The sequence below is a fragment of the Orcinus orca genome, chromosome 3 (assembly GCF_937001465.1).
Source record: "Orcinus orca chromosome 3, mOrcOrc1.1, whole genome shotgun sequence".
Lineage (NCBI taxonomy): Eukaryota > Metazoa > Chordata > Mammalia > Artiodactyla > Delphinidae > Orcinus > Orcinus orca.
In genome coordinates this window covers 1,557,874-1,581,294 of record NC_064561.1, presented here as the reverse complement: position 1 = coordinate 1,581,294, position 23,421 = coordinate 1,557,874, and the positions used below count along the sequence as shown (strand labels likewise).

The following is a 23,421-nucleotide window of genomic DNA, read 5'->3' as shown; positions in this document are numbered from 1 at the left end:
TCAGTACATATAGTTTTCTGACTAATATATTTTCCCTATAGAGCTATTAATCAGGAAACTTGATCAAAATAAGTATACTCTTTCTCGTACGCATTAATACTGCAATCCCTGCTCTCTCATGGTTCTCTTTGCTTGGATATAACTCAGCCTCATCTACTCTGAACCGTGCTGTGCCTTTTTTTTTTTTTTTCTTTTTGCGGTACGCGGGCCTCTCACTGTTGTGGCCTCTCCCGTTGCGGAGCACACGCTTCAGACGCACAGGCCCAGCGGCCATGGCTCACGGGCCCAGCTGCTCCGCAATATGTGGGATCTTCCCGGACCGGGGCACGAACCCGTGTCCCCTGCATCGGCAGGCGGACTCTCAACAAATGCGCCACTGGGGAAGCCCCGTGCTGTGCCTTTTATATAACAGCTTTATTGGGATAGAAGTCACATGTCCTGAGATTCTCCCATGGTAAGTGCACAGCTCCTGGGTTAGCATATGCAGAGTTGTGCAACCATCACCACTGTATAGGTCTGTGTGAAAAGAAGAAAGTGTTAAGATTGTGGTACTCTTTTTTAAAAAAAAAATAAATTTACTTATTTATTTATTTTTTTTGGCTGCGTTGGGTCTTCGTTGCTGCACGTGGGCTTTCTCTAGTTGCGGTGAGCAGGGGCCACTCTTCGTTGCGGTGTGCGGGCTTCTCATTGCGGTGGCCTCTCCTGTTGCAGAGCACAGGCTCTAGGTGCGCAGGCTTCAGTAGCTGTGGCACGCGGGCTCAGTAGTTCTGGCTCGCAGGCTCTAGAACACAGGCTCAGTAGTTGTCGCTCGCGGGCTTAGTTGCTCCGCCGCTTGTGGGATCTAGTTCCCTGACCAGGAATCAAACCCGGGCCCCCTGCATTGGGAGCACGGAGTCTCAACCACTGTGCCACCAGGGAAGTCCCTATTTGTTTATTTTTACTATTATTATTTTCTTTGGTCACACCACGCAGCTTGCAGGATCTTTGTTCCCCGACCAGAGATTGAACCCATGCCCCCTGCAGTGGAAGTGCGGAGTCTTAATCACTGGACCGCCGGGGAAGTCCCAAGAAAATATATTTTAGAAAATGAGAAACTCATATTGCCAGATATTAAAATTACTGTAACTTCATAAGGTACAGTAAAACTGGAGGTGGGATAGGCAAATTCCTGGAAAAGGCAGAAATGGACCCCTGTGTAAATAAGTAACATTTCTGAGGCGGGAGAGTCATATGGTGTTGGAACAGGGGATTCACTTATTATTTAAAAAATAAAAAATTTGGGCTTCCCTGGTGGTCTAATGGTTAGGAATCCGTGCTTCCATTGCAGGAGGTGCGGGTTCAATCCCTGGTTGGGGAACTAGGATCCTGCGTGCTGCGGGGTGTGGCCAATACATAAATAAATAAATTAATTAATTAATTTAAAAAATGCATCGAACATTGGAGCACCTAAATATTAAATAAATAAATAAAATTTTAAAAAATAAAAATTTCTCTAGAGCCTTTCCTTTCACCACACATGGAAATTAAACTCTTTAGTTTACCCATATTTAATATTAAAAAAAAAAGAAACATGGAGAACAAGAAGAAAACAGAGGTGAATATTCAATAAAGGCCTTCCCCAGCTCAAGTTTATAAGCTCATCACCAGGGGTAGAAACCATCAGGGAAAAGGTTGACCAAAAATATGAAAGTTCAAGAATAAAGGAAAAGTGGATATATGTGTATGTATAACTGATTCACTTTGCTGTACCGCAGAAAATAGCACAACATTGTAAATCGACTATACTCCAATCAAAATTAAAAAAAAAAGAAGAAGAAGGGAAAAGTATGTCAAAAGGATCATAAATAATGTTAAGGACAAACAAGAAACCAGGAGAAATTTGTGTAACATATATGACAAATTATATATAGGAAAGCTTTTATAAACAAGTAAAAAACATTAATAAGCCCATATGTAAAATGTTTTCAGAAACCAATAAAAGACCACTTCCCAATGGAAAAATGGACAAGGGATATGAATTGGCAATATCTCTGGTCAACAATGAATTACTACTAGGGAATTTGGGATTGACATGTACACACTGCTATATTTAAAATGGATAACCTATCAGGACATAGTGTGTAGCACAGGGAACTCTGCTCAATATTATGTAACAACCTAAATGGGAAAAGAATTTGAAAAAGAATAGATACATATATATAGATAACTGAATCACTTTGCTGTACACTTGAAACTAACACAACATTGTTAATCAACCATGCTCCAATATAAAATAAAAAAATTAAACAAACAAAATAATGAATTACTACAACGAGGATATTCCACCTCGAATCGATAAGTGACTCAAGGCCTAAGTCCCAGTGTTGGGAGGAGGATGCAGGGAATGGGAACCACCAGACACCTCGATGGGGGTGTAAATTGGTTTCCCCTATCTGCAGGGTACTGCACAACACATACAAAAATACCCTACAACGTAATTCCCTCTGACACCAACAGCAATATTGGCTATGTCAATAGTTAAGGATGTTTAAGGACTTCCCTGGTGGTCCAGGGGTTAAGGCTCTGTGCTACCATTGCAAGGGGCATGGGTTCGATCCCTGGTCAGGGAACAAAGATACCACATGCTGCTCGGGGTGGCCAAAAAATTGAAAAAAAAAATTGAAAAAAAAATTAAGGATGTTTATAAAGATTCAGCTAGAGGAATATTTATCATAGCTATAAAATAATGGCAACAACCCAGAGGGGCTTCATTTGGTTCTCAACAGAAGGACAAGTCTATCTGGGCTTTTTCAAATCCTCCATCTGTCCTCCATGACCCCACATGGCCTCTCCGTTTGGTGGTCCAGGTGAAGACCAATTATCAAATTCCAGATTTCACCATCGAGTTTTATGAACTGGAAAGGATTCAAATCATCTCTACCTGACCTTTGTTCTGACTCAGGAACTGCTTCTAGAAGCAGTGCCAACAGACGTGGCAGAAATGGGTGGCCGTGGAGACACCACCGACAAGGGCTTAGTGAGAGGGAGGAGCTGAGACACTTTCCTTTTATTTTTTATTTTAATTTTAAAAATATATTTATTTATTTATTTGGCTGTGCTGGATCTTATTTGGGGCATGTGGGATCTAGTTCCCTGACCAGGGATCGAACCCGGGCCCCTTGCATTGGGAGCGTGGAGTTTTAGTCACTGGACAACCAGGGAAGTCCCCATGTTCCTTTTAGTTGATCTTGAATTAGAAGTGAAACAGCCACCTGTGGCTAGTGGCTGCCATACTGGACAGCATGGGACGCTAGGACAATGCCTGCCCCAGTTTGGAAGTTTTCAGTAGCACGGGGCTCCTGATTTTCCAAGATGGCCCTACTAAGCAGTTCTCCTCTTCCTGGAAGAACATCCCTTCCGGGTACACCAGAGGTTGCCTTCTTTGTCACCTCCATTGGGATGATACGAATCCACAGCCACGTCTAAGTGGCAGCCTCTCCCATGCTGACCGGGAAGGAACCGGGCCAGCCGGTCTTGTACAAGCAACACAGCTGGTTTCTTCTACCACTGTCCCGGCTGACCAGACTTCCAGACACCAGTTCCTGCCCCCCACTACCTCTCCTGGTTGGACAAGTTTTGGGGTGAACTGTCCTGTTAAGACGAGTGATTCTCAGGCCCGTGGAGGGAGGAGTTGCTCAGAAGCTGGCCTGGCTAATTCTCGCATTCCAGGCAGCCCAAGTCAGCGGGTCCCAGGCATTCTGTGTGCGAAAATTTTCCTTCTAAAGGGTGTGTGAGTTTCCCGTGGCAGCACTAACAAGTCACCACAAACTCAGTGGCTTAAATACTATGAATTTATTCCCTTAAAGTACTGGAGGTAACAAGTCCAAAACGGGTCTCACGGGGCTAAATCCAGGCGTGGGCAGGGCTGGTCCTTCCGGAGCCTCCAGGACAGCATCGGTTCCCGCCTTTTCCAGCTTCCAGAGGCGCCGCATCCCTGGCTCGCGGCCCCACCTGCATCCTCAGAGCCCGCAGTGCAGCATCTCCCGTCTCTCTCTGCCTCTGACCCTCCCGCCTCCCTCTTATAAGGACCCTGAGATGACGCTGGGCCCCCAGGGAATCCAGGGTCACCCCCATCTCAGAGGCTTCAACTTAATCCCACCTGCAAAGTCCCCTCTGCCCCGTGAGGTGACACATCCACAGGTCCTGGGACCGGGATGTGGATGGCTTCGGGGTCTGTTGTTCCAAATCACAGCTCCCCAAACTTTAAAATGGTCCTGGAGACCTCTGTGGTGCATTTGCAAAATCAAGGGGTAAGGAAACAGCAGCTTCTTTAGAAGGTATTTACAAGTGATGGGGAGTCCCCGCAAGTCACTCTGTCTGTCCGATGGAGATGGCACGCCCTCTAGGGGTAGGAAGGTCTGGAGCACAGGCCCCAACCCGCCTGGCAAAAGACCATCCTGTCAGCCCCACGATCCCTGAGAGTAAGTAACCCGTTCCCATTCCTCACATATAAGAGATTTTGGGGGTAAACTCATGTGTCAAGGTCACAGGATAGTTAGGACGGGGCTGAGACAGAAAACACCCCTCTGTTCCCACGTGGTTCAAAGTTTTCTGGAAGCTTCTTTACACAGCAAAGAGGCAACAGTTAAAATCTCGTTTGCTGAGTGCTGAAAGCAGAAACGGGAGAGGGAGTGGGCGCCGTCTCAACCTGCTTTCCAGACTCTGGTCCTCATCAGCCCCGTCCTGTACCCTGTGAAATTCTAATCCCACTGATATTCTGTGCATCTGTTTAGCTACTTGGGACACTCTGCGGGGGGGTGGGCACAAACTGTTGTGACATCTAAGATTTCTTTGCCACTTGGGGATGTGTCCCAATGCCAGGCCCTCCCACCAGGAAGACAGAAATGACAACCAGCAGGTGCAGGTAAGGAGACACGTGATTTATTCTGATGGTCCTGTGGGAACACCCATGGGCACGGGAGGGTGGGCAGGGGAGCCCTCCCCTCCAGCCCCGCCACCTTTCCAACCTGGCTGGTGACCTGAGTGGCACAGTGGTTACGGCGTTTGGTCGTGGTTCTGCATTTAAGAGGAGCTACACGCGACCGGGCGGTTTCCTGCAGTCTTTCCAGGACTCCGGGAGCGGGACCCCAGCAACTTCTGGAAGGACCGAGGCCCAGGTCGTGTTAATTGCACTTGTTGGGTGTTGGTGTCGGGTGGTGGCCCTGTCTCCGAGCGAGCGTCCCAGAAACCCAGAGGTACTCAGAGCTGGTGTGGTCCAGGTGGGCAGGACCGCCATGGCGAAAGGCCACGGAGGATGCTGTGCGCGGATGGGGCGCGAGCGGGCGGGGCCCCCAAGCTTCTGCGGGGAGACGGTGCTGGGATTTGGTCCCGGAGCCACGGAGGGCCACGCTGACAAAGGGTTTCGATATGAAGCTGGCAGGCGTGTGAAGCAAGGCTAAGTCTGGCTAAACATTCGGCAAAACTCAAAGGTCCCAAACCAGGGAGAGGTGTGCCCTGGCAGAATCGTACTGCTATTCACGACGGAAAGGGGACATTTTTCTAGAGGGGAGGGGGATCACTCCTTGTAGGTAAAAAACTTTTTTATTCCGGTAACATCTCATAGTGGTCGTAAATGCAACTAGACGAATTCAATCTTTTATGCGACATGAAGGGGCCCCAGGACACCTGGGATGTGGGCGTGGGCTCGGGAAGCTGGCACAGGAGCCTAAGGGTCCCGGAGGAACAGTGGGACGGAAGTGGCTTGGGGGGAGGATGCCGGGAGGACGCAAGCCGAGCGCTCGTACCACTCGGAACCAGGCCTGGGCCGCAGAGGGGGGCACTGCGGGGTCTCAGCCTCGCTCATGGGGGCCTGACCACCCACGGCCGAGCAGGCGGGCTGGTGCAGGAGACGGACCCGAGTGGGGCCAGCCTCCGGGCAGGTGCAAGCGGTCTGCAAATGAAGTGGGTTTTCCCGGTTGCTCACAACACGTGGAATCAGAGTTCAAGTTCTATCTTATCTCCCCCATGCTGGCCGAGGAGACTGGGGCTCAGGGAGGCTCAGACCCATGGGTGCTGCCACCTTGGGATCGGAGAGAGGACGCAGCCCAGACAGCACAGAATTTGCTGGGCTAGAAAATACCGGTCCCTGTTCTGGAGACGTGGCCCTCAAGTAGGACTGTTCCCCAGGCGCGGACTCGGTGACTACGGGGCCAAGGGGCTCTCAGTGGCACATCCGTGCGGTCATTTCTTTCTGTTAAGAACAAGCAGGACATCAGCAAATCACACAGGAAATCGGGGGACGCAGTCTCATGGGAGCCCTCAGGCCTCACTTAAAGCAAATCTTACGAAATACAGAGCAGACGGCAGCGCGCCTCAGGCTGGGGCGCAGACTCTTTCTGTGAAGGGTCCCACAGTCCCTGTGTCCAGAAAGAGCTAACTCTAAGCATCAGTGTGGGACAAATGACCATGCGATTAGGGCGCTGAGTTAACCAAACAAAAGTGAGCTGATCACAAAACTGTACACAATGACTTTCAGTATTTGGTGAGATTCACATAAAAGGAACTGTGGGAAAGAGGCATTCACCTCCACAAGGGTGCACAACCCCACCTCTAGTTCCAGAACGTTCCACTACCCCAGAGGAAAACCCCAACCCCACTAGGCATGTGCACTGTAACTTTAACTCCGGAAAAATGTTTACTGATAGGCAGAGCCTGCAAGGGAATATATAAAAATGAGAAAGTTCTGTGAAGTTGTTTTCAGAGAGTTTTAAAAGTTGTAAAAGAATAGAGGCTGGGGCTTCCCTGGTGGCGCAGTGGTTAAGAACCCACCTGACAATGCAGGGGACACGGGTTTGAGCCCTGGGCTGGGAAGATCCCACATGCCGCGGAGTAACTAAGCCCGTGCGCCACAACTACCGAGCCCACATGTTGTAACTACTGAAGCCCGCGCGCCCAGAGCCCATGCTCCGCAACAAGAGAAGCCACCACAATGAGAAGCCTGTGCACCGCAACGAAGAGTAGCCCCCGCTCGCTGCAACTAGAGAAAGCCCACACGCGGCAACGAAGACCCAACACAGCCAAAAATAAACAAATAAATAAAATAAATTTTTTAAAAAAAGAAATAAATAAAGTGGGTTAGTGGTTGCAGGAGCTGGGGAGGAGGATGGGGGTGACTGCTGATGGGGGCGGGGCTTCCTTTGGGGTGATGGAAGGAAGGTTCTGGAACTGGATAGAGGTGATGGTTGCCCAACCCCGTGAATGTGCTGAACACCACTGAATTGTCGACTTCACGACAGCTAATTTTACGTTATGCAAATTTTACCTCAATTAAAACCAAAAAAATCCTTGTTCTCCGCTGGCAGGGGACGGGGGTGGGTGGAGGAGGTGTAGGTGGGGACAGTCACCAGAGGCCCATCTGTTTCTCCCACAGGGAAGCGGGGGCAGCTGCAGGCAGTGACCCGCCCGCCCGCGCCCCGATGGGCATGCAGCCCCAGGACAGGGGGCACTCGCCTCCCCACGATGCCCCGACCCGCTCACCAGCGGCTCCAGCTCCTTGGTGTCGATGAGGCCAAACTCCGTGACGAAGTAGTAGAAGTGCTTATAGCAGGTGTTGACGTGCGCCTCCGAGCCCAGCTGCGCGATGCGGTCGAAGTGGTGGATGTAGACGTGCACGAACACGCGGAAGAGCCGCGACAGGATCTTCTTCACCACCTGCAGGAAGTTCTTGGGGAACGGCGTGCCTGCAGAGGCGGCAGGGGCAGCTCAGCTAGGATGCGCCCCCAGCTGCAGGCGCGAACCCCTCTCTGCGGGACCCCGGGCCTGGGAAGCCCACTTCTTGGCTCCCTAACAGTGCCTGGGGGCGGGGTGGGGTGGGGCGGGGTGCCGGCAGATAGAGTGCCAGGACTGCAGCCCCCGCGGCCCAGCACCTGCTGGACGTGTCCCGCCCCGCCCCACCCCGGTCTGGCCAGATGTGGACATGCCATCCCACTTCCGGTGGCTCACAGGTTTCTGTGTGTGTCTGTCTCCAGTTACGTTTATTTTTTGGAATAGAACTGGAGAACCCATAAAAACCTATGTTTTGGCCTTTGACATTTTTCACTTAATACACTTCTCTCTCTCCAGTGTATGTTTCATGACATCACTTAAATTTGAATGTACATATCCTAACTTAATTGCATGCATACACTATATTGCATTTTCTTGTCCAATTACTGAATTTAATACATTTTATTTCTATTTTTTAAGTGTATTTATTATTTATTTATTTTGGCCACTCTGGGTCTTTGCTGTGGCACGCTGGCTGTAGAGCGCCTGGGCTCAGTAGTCGCAGCGCGTGGGATCTTAGTTCCCTGGCCAGGGATCGAACCCGGGCCCCCTGCACTGGGAGCGTGGTGTCTCAGCCACTCTGCCACCAGGAGGCCCCTCTGTTTTCTAAATTGCGGTGACACACACGTACTGTGGGACTGGCGGACTCAGCCCTCCTCCGGTGTTAGTCTGTGCCCCCCACGTGCTCGCCCGCTCCCACCTCGTGTCCTCTTCGTCCCACAGGGCAGATGCCACGCACTCGCTCCACCTGACCGGCACTACCAGGGGGCTCCCCAGGACCAGGGTGGACCGGCCCCATTTCTTCAAGAGAGGGGCTCCAGAGCTGGCAGCCCAGGGGGAGGAGCACAAAGGTGCCACGAAGCGCGAGGAAAGCCATGGCGCACAAGGCACACGCTTCCGGAAGATGGAGCGGTCAGCTGTTGGACGGTGCTGTGCTTCACAGCCCTGTGGTCGGCGAGCAAAGGCCCCAAAGACGTACAGGCAAGTGCCGGAGATCCGTGCGCAGGGCGGCATCACGGGATGGTGTCTGCAGTGAGATGGGGAACAGCCTGGCCCAAGTGGGAGGTGGAAGACGAGCCCACGCAGCGGCTCACACCAGGGAAAGGTCCAAGGACTGTGGAGGCACGAGGCAAACGGGAAAGACGCTCCCACGAACGTGCGCCTTTCCAGCTCCCGTCCTGCTCCCTCCTGCGTGTCCTGGTGGGTGTGACAGCTGATGGGACTGGTATTCCATCGGCCGGAAGCGCCTGTGAACGTCTGTTACAGGTGGACAGGGCCCAGCGGCTCCAGGGATCTACCTCTGCGGAAGGTTCGTTCAGCATCAATGAGGCCTCTGGGTTTTCTCCCTCCATCCAACCGGAGAAAAAAGGCTAAAACAAAAGGCATGCTCCACTCTCGAGAGACGACCACGTTCACAGGGCATCTCAGGAGCACACGCCGTCTTGAAGGCCTGTGAAAGCCACTTGGTGGGACAGTGGTCTCCAGGGCATGGGGATCCCCATAAGGGAAGTCCCCCTAACAGTGTCAGGAAGTCAGAGGGAGCGCAGAGCCCATGGCAGGCAGAGGAAGGTGAGCACAGGGTGTGGCTGGCACCAGCCACATGGGGTCCTGGGCCCAACGAGGCTAAGGCCCTGCCCTGCCCCCTCTCCTGGGAGAGGGATGCCAGGAGTCACCGAGGTCACCCTGGGCCATCCTGGGTGGAGGGGGAGCGGCAGCCCCGTAGGAGAAAGGCCTAGAAACAGAAGATGCTGGGACTGCATTGCCCACACCTGCCACGATGCCCTCACACGGGGGTCACAAATCCGGCCCACCTCCCACTCCTGTAAATAAAGTTTTATTGGAACGCAGGCCCACTCCTTATGCACCCTTGTCTGTTTATATACCGTCCATGACAGCTTTCAGACTACACAGCAGATCCGCGTAGCTGAGACAGACCATCTAGAGGCAAAAACCGGAAAGATTTACTGTCTGACCCTTTACGGGAAAAGTCTGTGAAAGAACGTTTCTTTTACGGGAAAGAACCTGGGTCTAAGCTCAAGAGTGTGGGCAGGTGGCTTTGGGGCCTAAGTGGATGCTCAGGTGTGACTGGAACCAGCACGGAAGGTAGGATGAACTTTGGACCCGCCCTTTCTTTGCCCGCCCACAAATTTCACCCTGAGGAGCGAGGCAGGCTCTGCGCAGCACCACAGACCAGCAAAAAGAAGCATTCCAGTCTGTGTGCCTGGCTGGGGGTCGAACCTAGGTGAGGGGCGAAGCTGGCCCCAGGGTCCGTGGACAGGGCTGGAAGGTGTGGCCTGGGCCAGGTGGCCCGAGGAAGGCGCCAGCAGCCACAGAACCCACTGTGGCCGTGCGGCAGAGGTCTCTGACCCCTGCTGGGCAGCTGAGTGATGTCTGACAAGGTCATTTCTCTCACCCTTCTCGTGCTTTCCTCTTTGGTAGGATTACTAGAATTTGCTTCCGTGGGCGAGGCACTGACTAGAGGCCCTCAGGGTCTGAGTTCTAGGATGTGGACCGCTCAGGATCTGAGGAGGCTTCAGGGGGTCCTAGCAAGGCAGGGACTCAGGATGACACAGAGCATGTGTAGACGTGGACCCGGCAACCTGATGGGGGGCTGCCCAGGAATCTCTATTCTGGGCAAGTGATGATTCCGGGATGGCCTTTTCCCAGATGAGTCCCTGAAAACCCCACCAGGGTCAGCCTGGTTCAGTGTACCGACGGCGGGCGAGAAACTTAACGAGGCACAGAGCACGCCAGCGGCCAAGAGCTGGGCCCGAGGCCTGCGCACTGGCCAGTGGTTTGCCAGGAAGCCGTGTCGCACTGGTGAATGTGAGAACGACATCTACCATCGCCCGGGGCTGACAGGACAAGTCGCCCAGGGCTGCTCAGTGGCTCAGAACAACTCATACGGGTTCTCCCACAGCTCCTGAGGCCAGAGTCCACATGGTGCCCTGGGCCGAGATGCAGGTGTGGGCGGGGATGGGTCCTCCGGGGGCTCCAGGGAGAACCCGTTCCTGCCTTATCTGGGCTCACAATCCCTTCCTCCTGTTGCTTCACTGCCTTCTGCTCTCCTGGGTGTCTAGTCTCCCTCCATCTCCCTCTTGTTAGGACCCTTGTGATGACATTTAGGGCTCACCCAGATAATCCAGAATAATCTCTCCATCTCAAGATCCTTAACTTGAAGCAAAATGTAGCCCCTCCACACACGGGAGCATCACTCAGCCGTGCAAAGGCGGGAAGCCCCAACACTCGCTACCACGTGGACGGACCCTGAGAACACGATGCTCAGTGAGAGAAGCCAGACACAGAACACAAAGTGGGGTGATCCCACTGATGGGAAACGTCCAAAACAGGCAAATCCAGAGACAGAGTGGATTCCTGGTTGTCAGGGGCTGGGGAGGGGGTGGGGAGTGACTGCTGACGGGGACGGGCTTCTTTTAGAGTGATGGGTTTATTTATTTTTTTTTATTACTGTTATTTTTAAAATTTTTGGCCACACTATGCAACATGTGGGAGCTTACTTCCCCGACCAGGGATCGAACCCGCACCCCCTGCATTACAAGGTGGAGTCTTAACCACTGGACCACCAGGGAAGTCCCAGGGTGATGGGTTTAGATAGAGCTGATAGCTTCACGAAGCTGTAACTGTCCTAAAATGACACCAAACTGTGCACTTTAAGTGGGTGGGTTTTACAGGGTGTGGATTCCATCCTGATAAAACTGTTATGAAAAGAACATGAGGACTTCCCTGGTGGCGCAGCGGTTAAGAATCCGCCTGCCAATGCAGGGGACACGGGTTCGAGCCCTGGTCCAGGAAGATCCCACATGCTGCGGAGCAGCTAAGCCCGTGCGCCACAACTACTGAGCCTGCACTCTAGAGCCCGCAAGCCACAACTACTAAGCCCACATGCCTAGAGCCGGTGCTCCAGAAGAGAAGCCACCGCAATGAGAAACCCGCGCACCACAACGAAGAGTAGCCCCAGCTCGCCACAACTAGAGGGAGCCTGCGCGCAGCAACGAAGACCCAATGCAACCAAAAATAAATAAAGAAAAATAAAATTAAAAAAAAAAAAAAAAAAAAAGAACATGAAAGTGCAGAGACTCACCGACGTTGGTGGGGAAGACGTCCTCATTGTTGATCTGCACCTCGATCCAGTCCATGAGCAGGTCCATGTACCGGGGGGCCGACAGTGCCGTGGGCCGCCGGAACCTGTGCTCGTCCTGCCAGCGGTACTCATACTTGGGGCCGCCTGACATGACGGGGCAGGAGCGCTCGGTGCAGCCGTCACTGATGGTGCCGTAGATGAGGTTGACGCGGTTGAAGAAGTCGACCACGTGCACGGCCACCCAGTCGTTGAGCTCCTCGCCGGCGGGCAGCTGCACAGCCAGCTTCAGGTCTAGCCCCGCATTCAGCGATGCCTGCGCCTTCTTGTGCAGCTCGAAACGCTGGGTGCCCGGCTCGAACTTGCGCTTGGGCCGGAAGGTCTTGTCCTTGTTGAAGACCTGCTTCAGGAAGGGGTTGGACATCTCCGCTGCGCGCTCAGGACGCCCCCCGCGAGGCCTCCACGGGGAGGGCCGGGCGGGACGCTCACGATGCGAAGGTCACCGGGCCCCCGGGTCTCCCCCAGACCTGGAACACACAAAGAGGAAGCACTGTCACCCTTCTCAGAACCCTGTTCTGTAAGCACCGGCGGGCAGACTGGGGACACTCCCGGGACTTCTGGTTTTGAGTTTCACCAAAAGGGCGCACAGCACTGCCCCAGGCACATCCCCCTGCCTCAGAGCAGAAGACACTGAGTCGGGCCCTGCATCATCTTCTCCACGCCTGGACGCTTTCAGTAAAGCGGAGAGAGCTGCTAGCTCCCACACGCTGGCTGAGGGCGGCCCCCACAGGCGAGGTGGTCTCTTCATCTCCACGAAGAGACATCCACAGCCCTGGGACTAGCGAATGGACCTTATCTGGAAGAAGAGACTTTGCAGTCTTCGCAGATGTGACTGGGTTAAGGATCTTGGGATGCCCTCTTCCCGGATTATCCCCGTGGGCCCTAAGTCCAATGATGAGTGTCCCTATAAGAGAAGACAGACACCCAGGGAAAGACCATGTGATAACGGATGCAGAGATGGGGTGATGTGTCTACAGGCTAGGGGACACCAAGGACTGCCAGCACCATTAGAGTCGGGAGAGAGGCCTGGGACATATGCCCCCTCAGAGCCCCAGGGCGAACCAGCCCTGCCCACACAGATCTGGGGCTTCTGGCCTCCGGGACTGGGAGGGGGTACAATCCTCCTGCCTCTCTGATCTTCCCTGTGTCTCGTGTCCCAATCTCGTCACTGGATTAGGGGCCGCCGTGACCCATCGTGACCTCATCTCTCCATTGTGACATCTGCACAGACTCCATTTCCAAGGGGTGGATATGAATTTGGGGGGACACTATCCACCCCAGTGCACTAAGTAAGATGCCTCTATGAGCTGTCTGGACTCGTGACTGACGCCGCCCGTTTTGGGGGATGAGGCCCCGATATAGGGGCTGCAGCTGCCATGGCCCTGCCGTGATGCCCGGTCCCCCTCCGGCTCCTCCCGAGTCTTTGCTCTGCACCGTCTCCTCTGTTACAAACCCCACCTCGGAGGGCAGGAAAGGATGAAATCGAGCACAAGGAGCTCAGGTCGGGCTCACGCTCGGGACTGGTCACGGCGCCATCCCCGTCCCCATTGCTGCTACGATGACAGCGCTGGCCCGCCGCCCCTGGCTCTCCATCTCCAGCCCAGGAGATGCGCTTTCCCGGGAGTGTGGACCTGGCCGGCACGGGGGTGTCCTGGGCGCTCACCCAGGAGCAGCCACAGAAGGGGAAGTCGGCCTAGAGGGGAAGCGGAAGCAGAGCCTCTGCACTGCCCAGGCCGGGCTGCACCGCACGCACCCGTGCACCCCCGTATGACGAATGACCACTTATCTGGAACGTTTTAATAAATCCCTCGGCAGTTGGTTTCTGGGCCCTGGGACCAGCAGCCTTGTCAGGTGGCCTGCCCTCCAGACTAGCACACTGTGTGGCAAACTGCCAGAAACTGAGGGGCTTTCAACAGCCCTCCTTCATTATCAGAAAGTTCTGGACGTCCCACATCTGAGCCGGGCCTCATGTGTCCTTGAGTAGGGACCTGTCACCCCCCAGGCCCAGGGCGGCCCTGCAGAGAGGACGTCAACGCCACCAGGACGGCCTCAGTGACAGAGAAGCCGTTCCAGGTGGGCAGGCCCGAGGCCGGCAGGTCTGGTCACCCCGACCTTGGAGGACCTGTGTCCGCGGGTCCAGGCGGAGCAACCGGGACGGGGAGGAGCTCAGCAGACAGTAAGAGCTGAGGCACGACCCACCACGTCCTGTAGGCCAGCGTCTCCTGCAGGCTCAGCCCTTCCACAGCTCGGAGGTCTGGAAACCCCCGCAGGCCCAGGGCTCCTGGCCTGGCCTTCAGCAGCTGCCTCGAGAATGTGAGCCTCTGGGTTAATTCCGGAGGCTGGAGAGATGATGTCTAGGGCTCAAACCAGCCTTCTAGCCAGGGCGGTCCTGCCCCCAGGGCAGCAGAGCCAGGAGGATGGAGACTTTAAGTTATGAGAATTTACAAAGAAAAACATTGCTCTGGCCTAAAGGGAGATGGTGCTCGAGCTGAGCCTGGAGAGCAGATCCTTCTGGAGCCCAGGCGTGGGGAGGGTGGGGCCCGATGGAAGGGGGCGGAGGAGACCCCAGCGTCTCTCCCCTCAGGGCGGGAGTGACCCTGACCCTACCTCCTCCTGTGTCCTCAGTGTGTCCACAGGGCCTGCTCACAGAGGGCTCAAAAAGAATCCAATGTGAAAGCATGGAGGAGGCCTCCCTGCCCTGGTTAGGGGAGAGGGCGTGGTCAACAGGATAAGGGCCCCAGAGACACCCCCGTCCTGGTCCTGGGCCCCGAGGACATGTCACCTCAAACGGCAGAGGGAACTCTGCAGACAGAATTAAGTTGAGGCCCCTGAGATAGGGATGACCCTGGATTCCCTGGGGGGTCCAGTGTCATCACAGGGTCCTTATAAGAGGGAGGCAGGGGGTGGGGGGGGCATGTCAGAGGCAGAGAGACACGGGAGATGCTGCGCTGCTGGCTGTGAGGATGCAGGAGGGGCCGCAAGCCAGGGGTGCGGCGCCTCTAGAAGCTGGAAAAGGCGGGAACCGATGCTGCCCTGGAGCCTCCCTGGAGCCTCCGGAAGGACCAGCCCTGCCCACACCTGGATTTAGCCCCGTGAGGCCCGAGTCAGACTCCTGACCTCCAGAACCGTGAGATAATAAACCTGTGTGGTTTTGGGCTACAAAGTCTGTGGTGACTTATTACAGCAGTCTTAGGAAACTCAGACAGAGGCTACGCAGATAATCCTAATGAGCGCTGGGCAAAATAACTTGTAGTTGATGTAACTGGATCTGGTTACATGTGGGCCTGGGATCTTCTGTTCTCCCCGCTGGCAGGCAAAGCCCGCTCACGCTTCTGGGCCCCGCTGGACACTACGGGTGTGGGAAGGTCAACTCAAGGCAGCATGAACTGTGCAAAACACAGGAGCTGAGCATCCGGGGATGGAGCCAGATGGACGGGAGGAGCTCCAGTGAAGAGCGGAGGGACCCACCTCCCCCCACGAGGACGGCCGTAATCAAAAAGGACAATCAATAGGGCTGTTGAGGACGTGGACCAGTCGGAACCCTCCTGCACTGCTGGTGGGAACGTAAAATGGGGCCACCGCTGTTGAAAACAGCCTGGCAGTTACCAAAACACGGTTAAACCTCACCCAGCGATTCTCTCCTAGGTGCCCAGCCAAGAGAAGTGACAACACATGTCCACACAAAAACCTGTGCATGTGCCCAGCAGCATGATTCACAACAGCCAAAAGGCAGACACCCAAATGCCCAGCAACGGGTGCACTGATCCACACACGGGAACATCACTCAGTCCTGAAAAGGGGTGAAGCTCTGACACTTGCTACGATGTGGATGGACCCTGAGGACACGATGCTCAGTGAGAGAAGCCAGACACAGAAGGACCCACTGTGTGTGATTCCATTGACGGGAAACGTCCAGAACGGGCCAATCCACAGACACAGAGAGTGGGTTCCTGGTTGTCAGGGGCTGGGGAGGGGATGGGGAGTGACTGCTGTTGACGATGGGGCTTCTTCTGAGGTGATGGAATGTTCTGGAACTAGACACAGATGGTGGCTGCAAACGTTGTGAATGTACTGAAAACGCTGGAATGTACACGGGACACAGGCGGAAAGTCCGGCATGTGAATGACAGTCAGTGAAGCTGCCATTTTGAAAGCAGGGCGCGGGAGACAAGCAGAGCAAGTGCGGGCTGAGCCGCTACCCCAGGCACCATAAAGAACTGAAGCAGTTTCCCTCTCAGCTCAAATCGAGGTCAGCACTACTGTAAAATCTGTTTACCGTGAAAGGTAACAACACAAGCACGGAAAACTGCATGGGATAAAAGGTGCAGTCACTGATGCGCCACAGAGTGAACACTCGCTGTGTAAGGGCCCCCCTGGCAACGCAGCTGGAGGCCACCTGTGCTCTGGAGCAAGAAGGCCCCGTGCCTCGTCCACAGACCAGAAGTGCCTTCGCTTCCTTCCCCAAAGCCATCATCACTTCCTGCCACCTTGGTTAACACCCAGTGAGGCATTCACAGTAACCCTCAGAACAAAACAGAACCCCCACTTTACATGGGAAGACTGAGGCCCAGACCTAGCACTGCTGACATTAGGGCCGTCCCAGGTGCTGTGGGGGGTGGAGCAGCATCCCTGCCCCCATCCCCTCGATGCCAGGAGCTCCCCCCAGTCCCGAAGACCACAGATGTCCCCAGACATGGCCCAGTGTCCCCTGGGGGCAGGACCACCCTAGGTGAGAACCACCTGGGTTAGAAGATGGTGACTCAGTACCACTAGTTAATGATTAGTAAATCAGTGCTAAGCCACGCAGCTGGCAGCAGGAGGAGTCGACTCCACACCCTGAACCGTGGCTCCTTCTGCCTGCCACTGCCTCCACAGCCCCACCCCTCTGCTATTCGAGCTTCTGTCCGTCTCATCCCAAACCCAGGGCCAAGTGCCCTCTGGGTCGGGGCTGCTCCCGTACCAGGTGCCTCCACAATGCCTGCAGGCCGGCTGGGTACTTCCGGCTCCGACTCTCCCTGGTTTTGGGGGTGCAGGCAGGGATGCTGCAGGAAGGTGGTGCCTCCGAGAAGGGAATGCAGCTGAGTACAGGGTGCAGCCACAAACGCCCCACCTGCCCGCTTCTCTCCCGACATGGAGGACCTCAGACCCCGCAGGAGGCACTGATTAAAAGAGGCCACCTGCCCCGACCCTCTGTTGCAGAGACTGGCTGTGTCCCCTGCGCCGGGCAGCCAGGACCCCTCTACGCGAGGGCATGGGCGCTGGATGTGTCGCGTAGGGACCCTGCGGCCCCACCTGTGACTGCAAACTTCCCAGGGCACCGTGAACCTGCCCAGGTGATTAATCTGCAAACCAGCCACTCTCCGGCCACTCGGCTGCAGGTCAAGGGACGGTGACCCTGTGTGGACCCACTAGCGACTCAAGCTGTCCTGCCCCGTTCCCACCACCTGCCAGCGGCACAGACTGATTTCAGCCTCCAAACACCCTTCAGCCCAGGCTGAGCACAGCCCCACTTTGGTCACGAGGAGATGAGGCGGGGTGCTCCCCGCTGTCCAGCCGGCGGGTGGCGGGGCTGGGAGAGCTGGGCCAGACCAGCCACCGAGCCCTGGCAGCAGCTTCCGTGCACCCACCCGCCCAGGTTCCTTATCCACCTTGCAGCCAGCCTTCTAACCCTCATGGAAACCACAGAGTCAAGAAGAACGCAGCCCGCTAGTGTCCCGCTGCTGCCTTCTATTGATCCTGGGGCCTCTCTGCAGACAGGTTTGGGAGTCTAACTCCCCACGATGTTACCTGGCGACGCGTGACATGTCAGACAGGTGTGGCTGTGGGGTGGAGAGGAGGGTCTCAGGGAGGGGGCTGGGGCAACCCTGCGGCTCTATCCACAGCCCATCATGCCGTGGGCTGACCCATGCCAGGACAGTTCTGGAAGACAGGGCGGGGCAGTGGAAGGGGATTGTAAGGTTCCTGCCTGCCCTTCTGTCTCCTCAGAAAGTGGGAGGGTTTTTTTTCTAACTGGAAGCAACGATTTTCTGAACAACTCCCTGGATGGGCAAAGGTCCCATCAAAAGCAAAGAGCTTTCTATCAGAAACACATGCTCCTGTGGCCACGGGGTGGCCGGCCACCGGAAAGTGCCTTTTCCTTGAGAAGCGCTGCCGCAGGCCAGGGCGCCCAGGAGTTGCTGCCCACCACCGCCCCGCCGTTCCAGGTACCATCTCTGGGGCTGCTTTGTCTTGGTCCTTCTCAGAACACCTCCAAGGACGGCGGGGCCGGGGGGAGCCAGGACAGGCTTCTCGGAATTCAGCGCTAAGGGCTCCCCTGGTTCTTCCTGCAGATGAGATGCGTGTGGCACTCAAACTCTGTGACAAAAGTAAAGGTGACAAAGCTCCCCTCCCCGGCACACACGCACCCCCGTTTTCTTCTAAGAACAAAATGAAACAGTTCTTGTAAGCAACTGCCGCACCTTGGCCCGGCAGCCACTTCCTTCCGGTGCTTCCACATCCTGGCCGGCCACCGCCGCCATGGGGACAGGCCCCAAGCTCGGAAGTCCCGCATGTTTTCGGTTGACATGTAAGCCCTGGCCCCTGGCCTGGAAGGCTAAGTGTCTGGCTGGAAGATGCTCACGGCCCAGGATCTGTCCTGTTAAAGATGGCTGCGCTCCAGAGCTGTCTTCCATCAACTAAATGTTTATATTTAAATACTGTGACTGCAGCCTGGGTGGGGAGGCTGCCCGCCATCCTGCAGGACACACATGAAAGCCAGGCGCTTCAGGCATGTTCTGTATATTCCAGCCCTCCTGATAATCTTTTTTTTTTTTTTTTTACACAAAAGCCAATTGAGGGCTTCCCTGGTGGCGCAGTGGTTGAGAGTCCGCCTGCCGATGCAGGGGACACGGGTTCGTGCCCCGGTCCGGGAAGATCCCACATGCCGCGGAGTGGCTGGGCCCGTGAGCCACGGCCGCTGAGCCTGCGCGTCCGGAGCCTGTGCTCCGCAGTGGGAGAGGCCACAACGGTGAGAGGCCCGCATACCGCAAAAAAAAAAAAAAAAAAAAGCCAATTGAGATATAATTCACACAGCTATAAACTCCACCCTTTAAAAGTATACAATTCAACGGCTTTTAGAAACATCATGAAGTATGCAACCATCACCACTATCTAATTCCAGAACATTCTCATCACCCCACAACGAAACCCCGTGCCCATCAGCAGTCGCTTCCTATCCCCCTTTATGGGCTAAATCACATTCCCCAGCCCCAGAAGACATACAGAAGTCTTAACCCCCCAAACCTGTGAAGGGACCCTGTTTGGAAGTGGGGTCATTGCATACATAATTAACTTAAGATGAGGTCACACTGGAGGACGGTGGGCCCTAAGCCAATGACTGTTGTCCTTATAAAAAGAGGGAGATCTGGACACAGACACCGGGAGACAGCCATGTGATGGAAGCAGAGATCGGGTGATGCGTCTACAAGCCCTACAAGCCAAGGAATTACCAGGATGGCCGGCCGCACCAGAAGCCGGGAGAGAGGCACGAAGGTCCCTCCCTGGGGCCTCTGAGAGCCCTGAGCCCACAGCAGATAAGAGCTGGTCTGGGATCTAAACCCGGCTGTCCCCACGTCCACGGCCTTCACTCCACCCAGACGGAGAGGGGCTGCCGGGTGCACACAGCCCAGCGCCACGATTCTCCTCCGAACCTCCTTCCTCAGTCTCAGTTCCCCATGGGGGCAAACGCGATTTTCTGTTCAACAGAACGGTGTCACGGGGGGGTGGGGGTGGAGACAGAAAGGAGAAACGCGGGGGGAGGTCGTGGGTGGTGTGTCTGTGTAGGAGCCACACCTCTTCCTTCTGAGGACCCGGTCTGAGGCTGCAAGAGCCGTCACCGCGTGTTTAACTGACCTGAGTCCTGAGTGTCAGAAAGGGTAACGGACAAGAAACCGAGGCCCGATCTCCCGTCCACCGCGAGCTCCCCTTCGCTGGCTGCCCAAACTTCCTCTCAACATCAGGGTCCTCGGGATCTGGACTTGCCTGTGCGCTGACTCAGTCTGTGGGGAGGGTGTCCACCAAGGACCGCACTCTCTCCAGGCGCCAGCAAGAGCTCCTGCCACGCTCCGCTGCAGCCGTGGGTCTCGAATGAGGCGACCCGGCCCCCAGGGGCCACGGGGGACATCTGTGGTTGTCACGACTGGGGATGCTCCTGGCACCGAGTGGATGGAGGTCAGGGAGGCTGCTCCACACCCCACGGCGCCCGGCACGGCCCCCCCAGAGAGTGACCCGGCCCCGGATGTCTTATTTGGGACTCAGGAGCTGCAGGAATGACCATCTCCTTCCCAGAACTCGGTTTCTGAAGTCGGATTCGCCTCTTTTGCTGCAGCAATCTGAACCTCGCAATTCCAGGAAGTCAAGAGCGGGGCTCACCAGCTGGGGCATGTCCAAAAGTCCCCAGAGTAAAAACCCAAGTTCCAAGCCGGCTGCCTGGGGAATTTCTGTTCAACCTCCATTTCGAGAAGCCCTGGAGATGTGAGAGCAGCTCCCGGAATGATGGTTAATGGCTGACTTTTCCATGAACTCTGGCTGGCTTGGGAGTGTCATCACACATGAAACAGACTAGCTTAACCTTCTTAGGAATACGGATCATCTAGAGTCCAGGAACTGAAAACAGCACTTCCAAGAACCCCCTCAGGGACTAAAATAACCACTTATGCTTTTGCTGAGAGACAGAGGTGATCTTAGAACTCAGCTTGTCACAGCTATTTGGGGCACCTGGTGTGCGAACGCCACGGTCCAGATTTTCAAGATTTGATAGAGTTACTCTTCTCCTTTAGGGAGGTCCAAATAAAAAGCAAATTATCAAGCCACGAAGAGAAATGAGGAACCGTAAACACCCACCACCAAGTGAACAAAGCCCGTCTGAGAAGACGACACTGCGATTCCAACTCTGTGACGCTGTGGAAAGGGCAGAGCAGAAAAGGACCAGTGGTTGTGGAAGGCAGTGGGGGTGGGGGCTAAGGGACAAATGAATGGGGGGCACACGGGGTTTTTAGGGAAGCAAAACTACTCCGTGTGATAAGATGATGGGTACATGTCAGTACACATTGTCCAAACCCAGAGAGCATACAACACCAAGAGTGAACTCAGGGGGCTTCCCTGGTGGTGCAGTGGTTAAGAATCCACCTGCCAATGAGGGGCACACAGGTTCGAGCCCTGGTCCGGGAAGATCCCACATTCCGCGGAGCAACTAAGCCTGTGCGCCACAACTACCGAGCCTGCACTCTAGAGCTTGTGAGCCACAACTACTGAGCCCGTGCACCACAACTACCGAAGCCTGCGCGCCTAGAGCCCGTGCTCCACAACGAGAAGCCACCGCAATGAGAAGCCCGCGCACCACAACAAACAGTAGCCCCCGCTCGCCACAACTAGACAAAGCCCGTGTGTGGCAACGAAGACCCAACACAGACAAAAATTAAAAAAAAAAAAAAAGAATAAATGCCATGGAACACATTGAAATATAATGTACACCACGTATGTAATTTTTAACCTCTGGTAGCCACACTGAAAAATAAAAAACGAAAAAAGTGACTTAAACATTGATAATATATACTATTTAACCCAAGAGCACCAAAACATCACTTCAACACCTAACAAACATAGAAAATATTAAGGAAATAATTTGCACACACTCCCCGCCCCACCCCCGCCTTAACACACAGAGTCTCCGGAAACTGGTGCATATCTTACACGAATGGCGCATCCCACTTTGGACCAGCCTCGTTTCAGGTGCTCACTAGCCTGGCTGCTGCACTGGACAGCCCAGCTCCGGGGCGGTTTAAAAGGGGAAAACTCACCTGTCAGAGGACAGGAGCAATGGGATGGGTGCTGTCTGAGGTGGGCACTGGATTCGGACCCCAGGGAGGGGAGAGGCTCTGGATCAGAGAAGGTTGAGGTTTGAGGTGAACAAACAAAGGGCGCCTCCGGAAGGGAGGGGAGAAACAGGGCGCCCCAGGGTGCAGGCAGGGGCAGGGCAGCCAGGACTTCCACTTGCTCCACTCCATAATCAGTACAACAGACACTGACAGGCTACCATGAACTTGGGGTGGGGGGAGGTGGGTGGACGGGTGCTCAGGGCTTTGGGAGGCTGCAGCGTCCTGTCCTGACACTGGCCAGGGCCAGGATTCTTGGCATCACTCCACGCTGAGTCTGTAAAATGGGCTAATAAAAGCCCCTGAACTTTATGTTGCGGGGAGGGAAGAACAAAGAAGCCGCCGGCGGGGGCCACGTGTAACAGAAGCAAGTCCAAAATCACGAAAGTGCGGACAGGCAGTGGGGGTGAAATATGAAAAGTGCTCGCGCATCACATACCAAAATTTATCCAAGTGTGTGCTGTGAATGTGTGCAGTTCACTGCATGTCAGTTGAGCCTCTATAAAAGGTAAAAAAAAAAAAAAAAAAAATGCAAGGAGCAGAAGGCACATATGAATAAAGACTGGAAGACTCTTACCCCAAAATAAGCAGTGAGTGGCTCTCTGGGGGGGAGCATCACTCGCAATTTATTTTCTGCTTTGTGACTCTCCGTCACAAAGAGAATCACCCCGATCACACACCCCCTTCCCTCCTCAGTGACATTTTGTAAAATACATGGGCCTTTAAAGCAAACGCAAGCCCTACAGCCAGTGCACAGACGGAGCGGTGGAGTCAGCCAGTGGGCAGTGCTGACACGCAAACACCTCCCACTGCTCAGGGGTTCTGGGGACCAAGAAGCCTGCTTTCAGAGGGCGGGGTCCCAGTGTGCTGGGAGCCGTAAAATCCTGTGGACTTTCCATCCACACCAGGAGGTGGGGTCCTGGTTACTGACACGGCCAGGGGGTGACCCCAAAGTGACACATGTAACCCCTAATTCCACCAAGGGCCGCCACCGTTCACCCCTCTGAGGGGCCCGGTCTCCCCGCCGCCCGCGGTCTCCTCTCCTGAGGGGCTCGGTCTTCCTATCGCCCGCGGTCGCCTCTCTGAGTACCCACCTGCCGCCTGCCGCCAGAAGAGTCGGGCCAAGCTCGCCGCTGAACCGCGTCGCCGAGCCGTTAGCCAGCGTAGCCTCGCCGCCAGGCCGGAGAAGCTCCGCGCACGACCACCCCGCCCCCCGGCCGGATATACTTCCGCTCCGGGCCGAGGCCTCCCAAGCTTCCGGGGAGGCCTGCGGACGGAGCTTGCTCGTAGAGCGGGGCGGGGCCTTGAATAGAGGCCAGCCTGGAAGGAGGAGCTTGCGCCGGCCTACGGCGCATGCGTGGAGCGAGGTCGCGGGCGGGGCCAACAAAGAGGTGGAGCCTCCCCGGGAGCGGCGGCTCATGGGCGGGGCCTGGAAAAGGATCCGGCGCCCTCAGTTGTCCGTTGCGGGGGCGGGGCCTACGCCGGGGGCGGGGTTGGGAGGGGCGCGGCCCGGCCCGAGAGGGCGTCGTTGGTTGGTGCCCGGATAGGG

General features: G+C 55.3%; 1 protein-coding gene across 9 annotated transcripts; it reads right to left on the bottom strand.

The window, feature by feature from the left end:
• Positions 1-424: 424 nt before the first annotated feature.
• On the bottom strand, positions 425-23,146 carry MOB3A (MOB kinase activator 3A). Of its 9 annotated transcripts, none has more exons than XM_049708550.1 (6): positions 22,967-23,146; positions 22,312-22,371; positions 18,169-18,284; positions 11,906-12,429; positions 7,516-7,718; positions 425-516 (listed from the first exon to the last, which is right to left on the bottom strand). In XM_049708550.1, exons 4-6 carry the CDS (start codon positions 12,324-12,326, stop codon positions 475-477), a joined length of 666 nt encoding a protein of 221 aa, XP_049564507.1. In that variant the 5' UTR covers positions 12,327-12,429; positions 18,169-18,284; positions 22,312-22,371; positions 22,967-23,146; the 3' UTR covers positions 425-474. The 9 variants fall into 9 exon arrangements, with proteins under 9 accessions (XP_049564507.1, XP_049564506.1, XP_049564505.1 ...); XM_049708549.1 differs by lacking the exon at positions 18,169-18,284 and adding an exon at positions 12,754-12,866; XM_049708548.1 differs by lacking the exon at positions 18,169-18,284.
• Positions 23,147-23,421: the final 275 nt, after the last annotated feature.

What these genes read in the sequence shown, in the direction of transcription:
- MOB3A (XM_049708550.1), bottom strand. Translation starts at nt 12,326, where the DNA reads ATGTCCAACCCCTTCCTGAAGCAGGTCTTCAACAAGGACAAGACCTTC. An exon ending in CGTCTTCCCCACCAACGTCG is followed by an intron (nt 7,719 to 11,905) that starts GTGAGTCTCTGC and finishes CCGCCTCTGCAG; the next exon opens with GCACGCCGTTCCCCAAGAAC. An exon ending in CCAAGGAGCTGGAGCCGCTG is followed by an intron (nt 517 to 7,515) that starts GTGAGCGGGTCG and finishes CTTTTCACACAG; the next exon opens with ACCTATACAGTGGTGATGGT.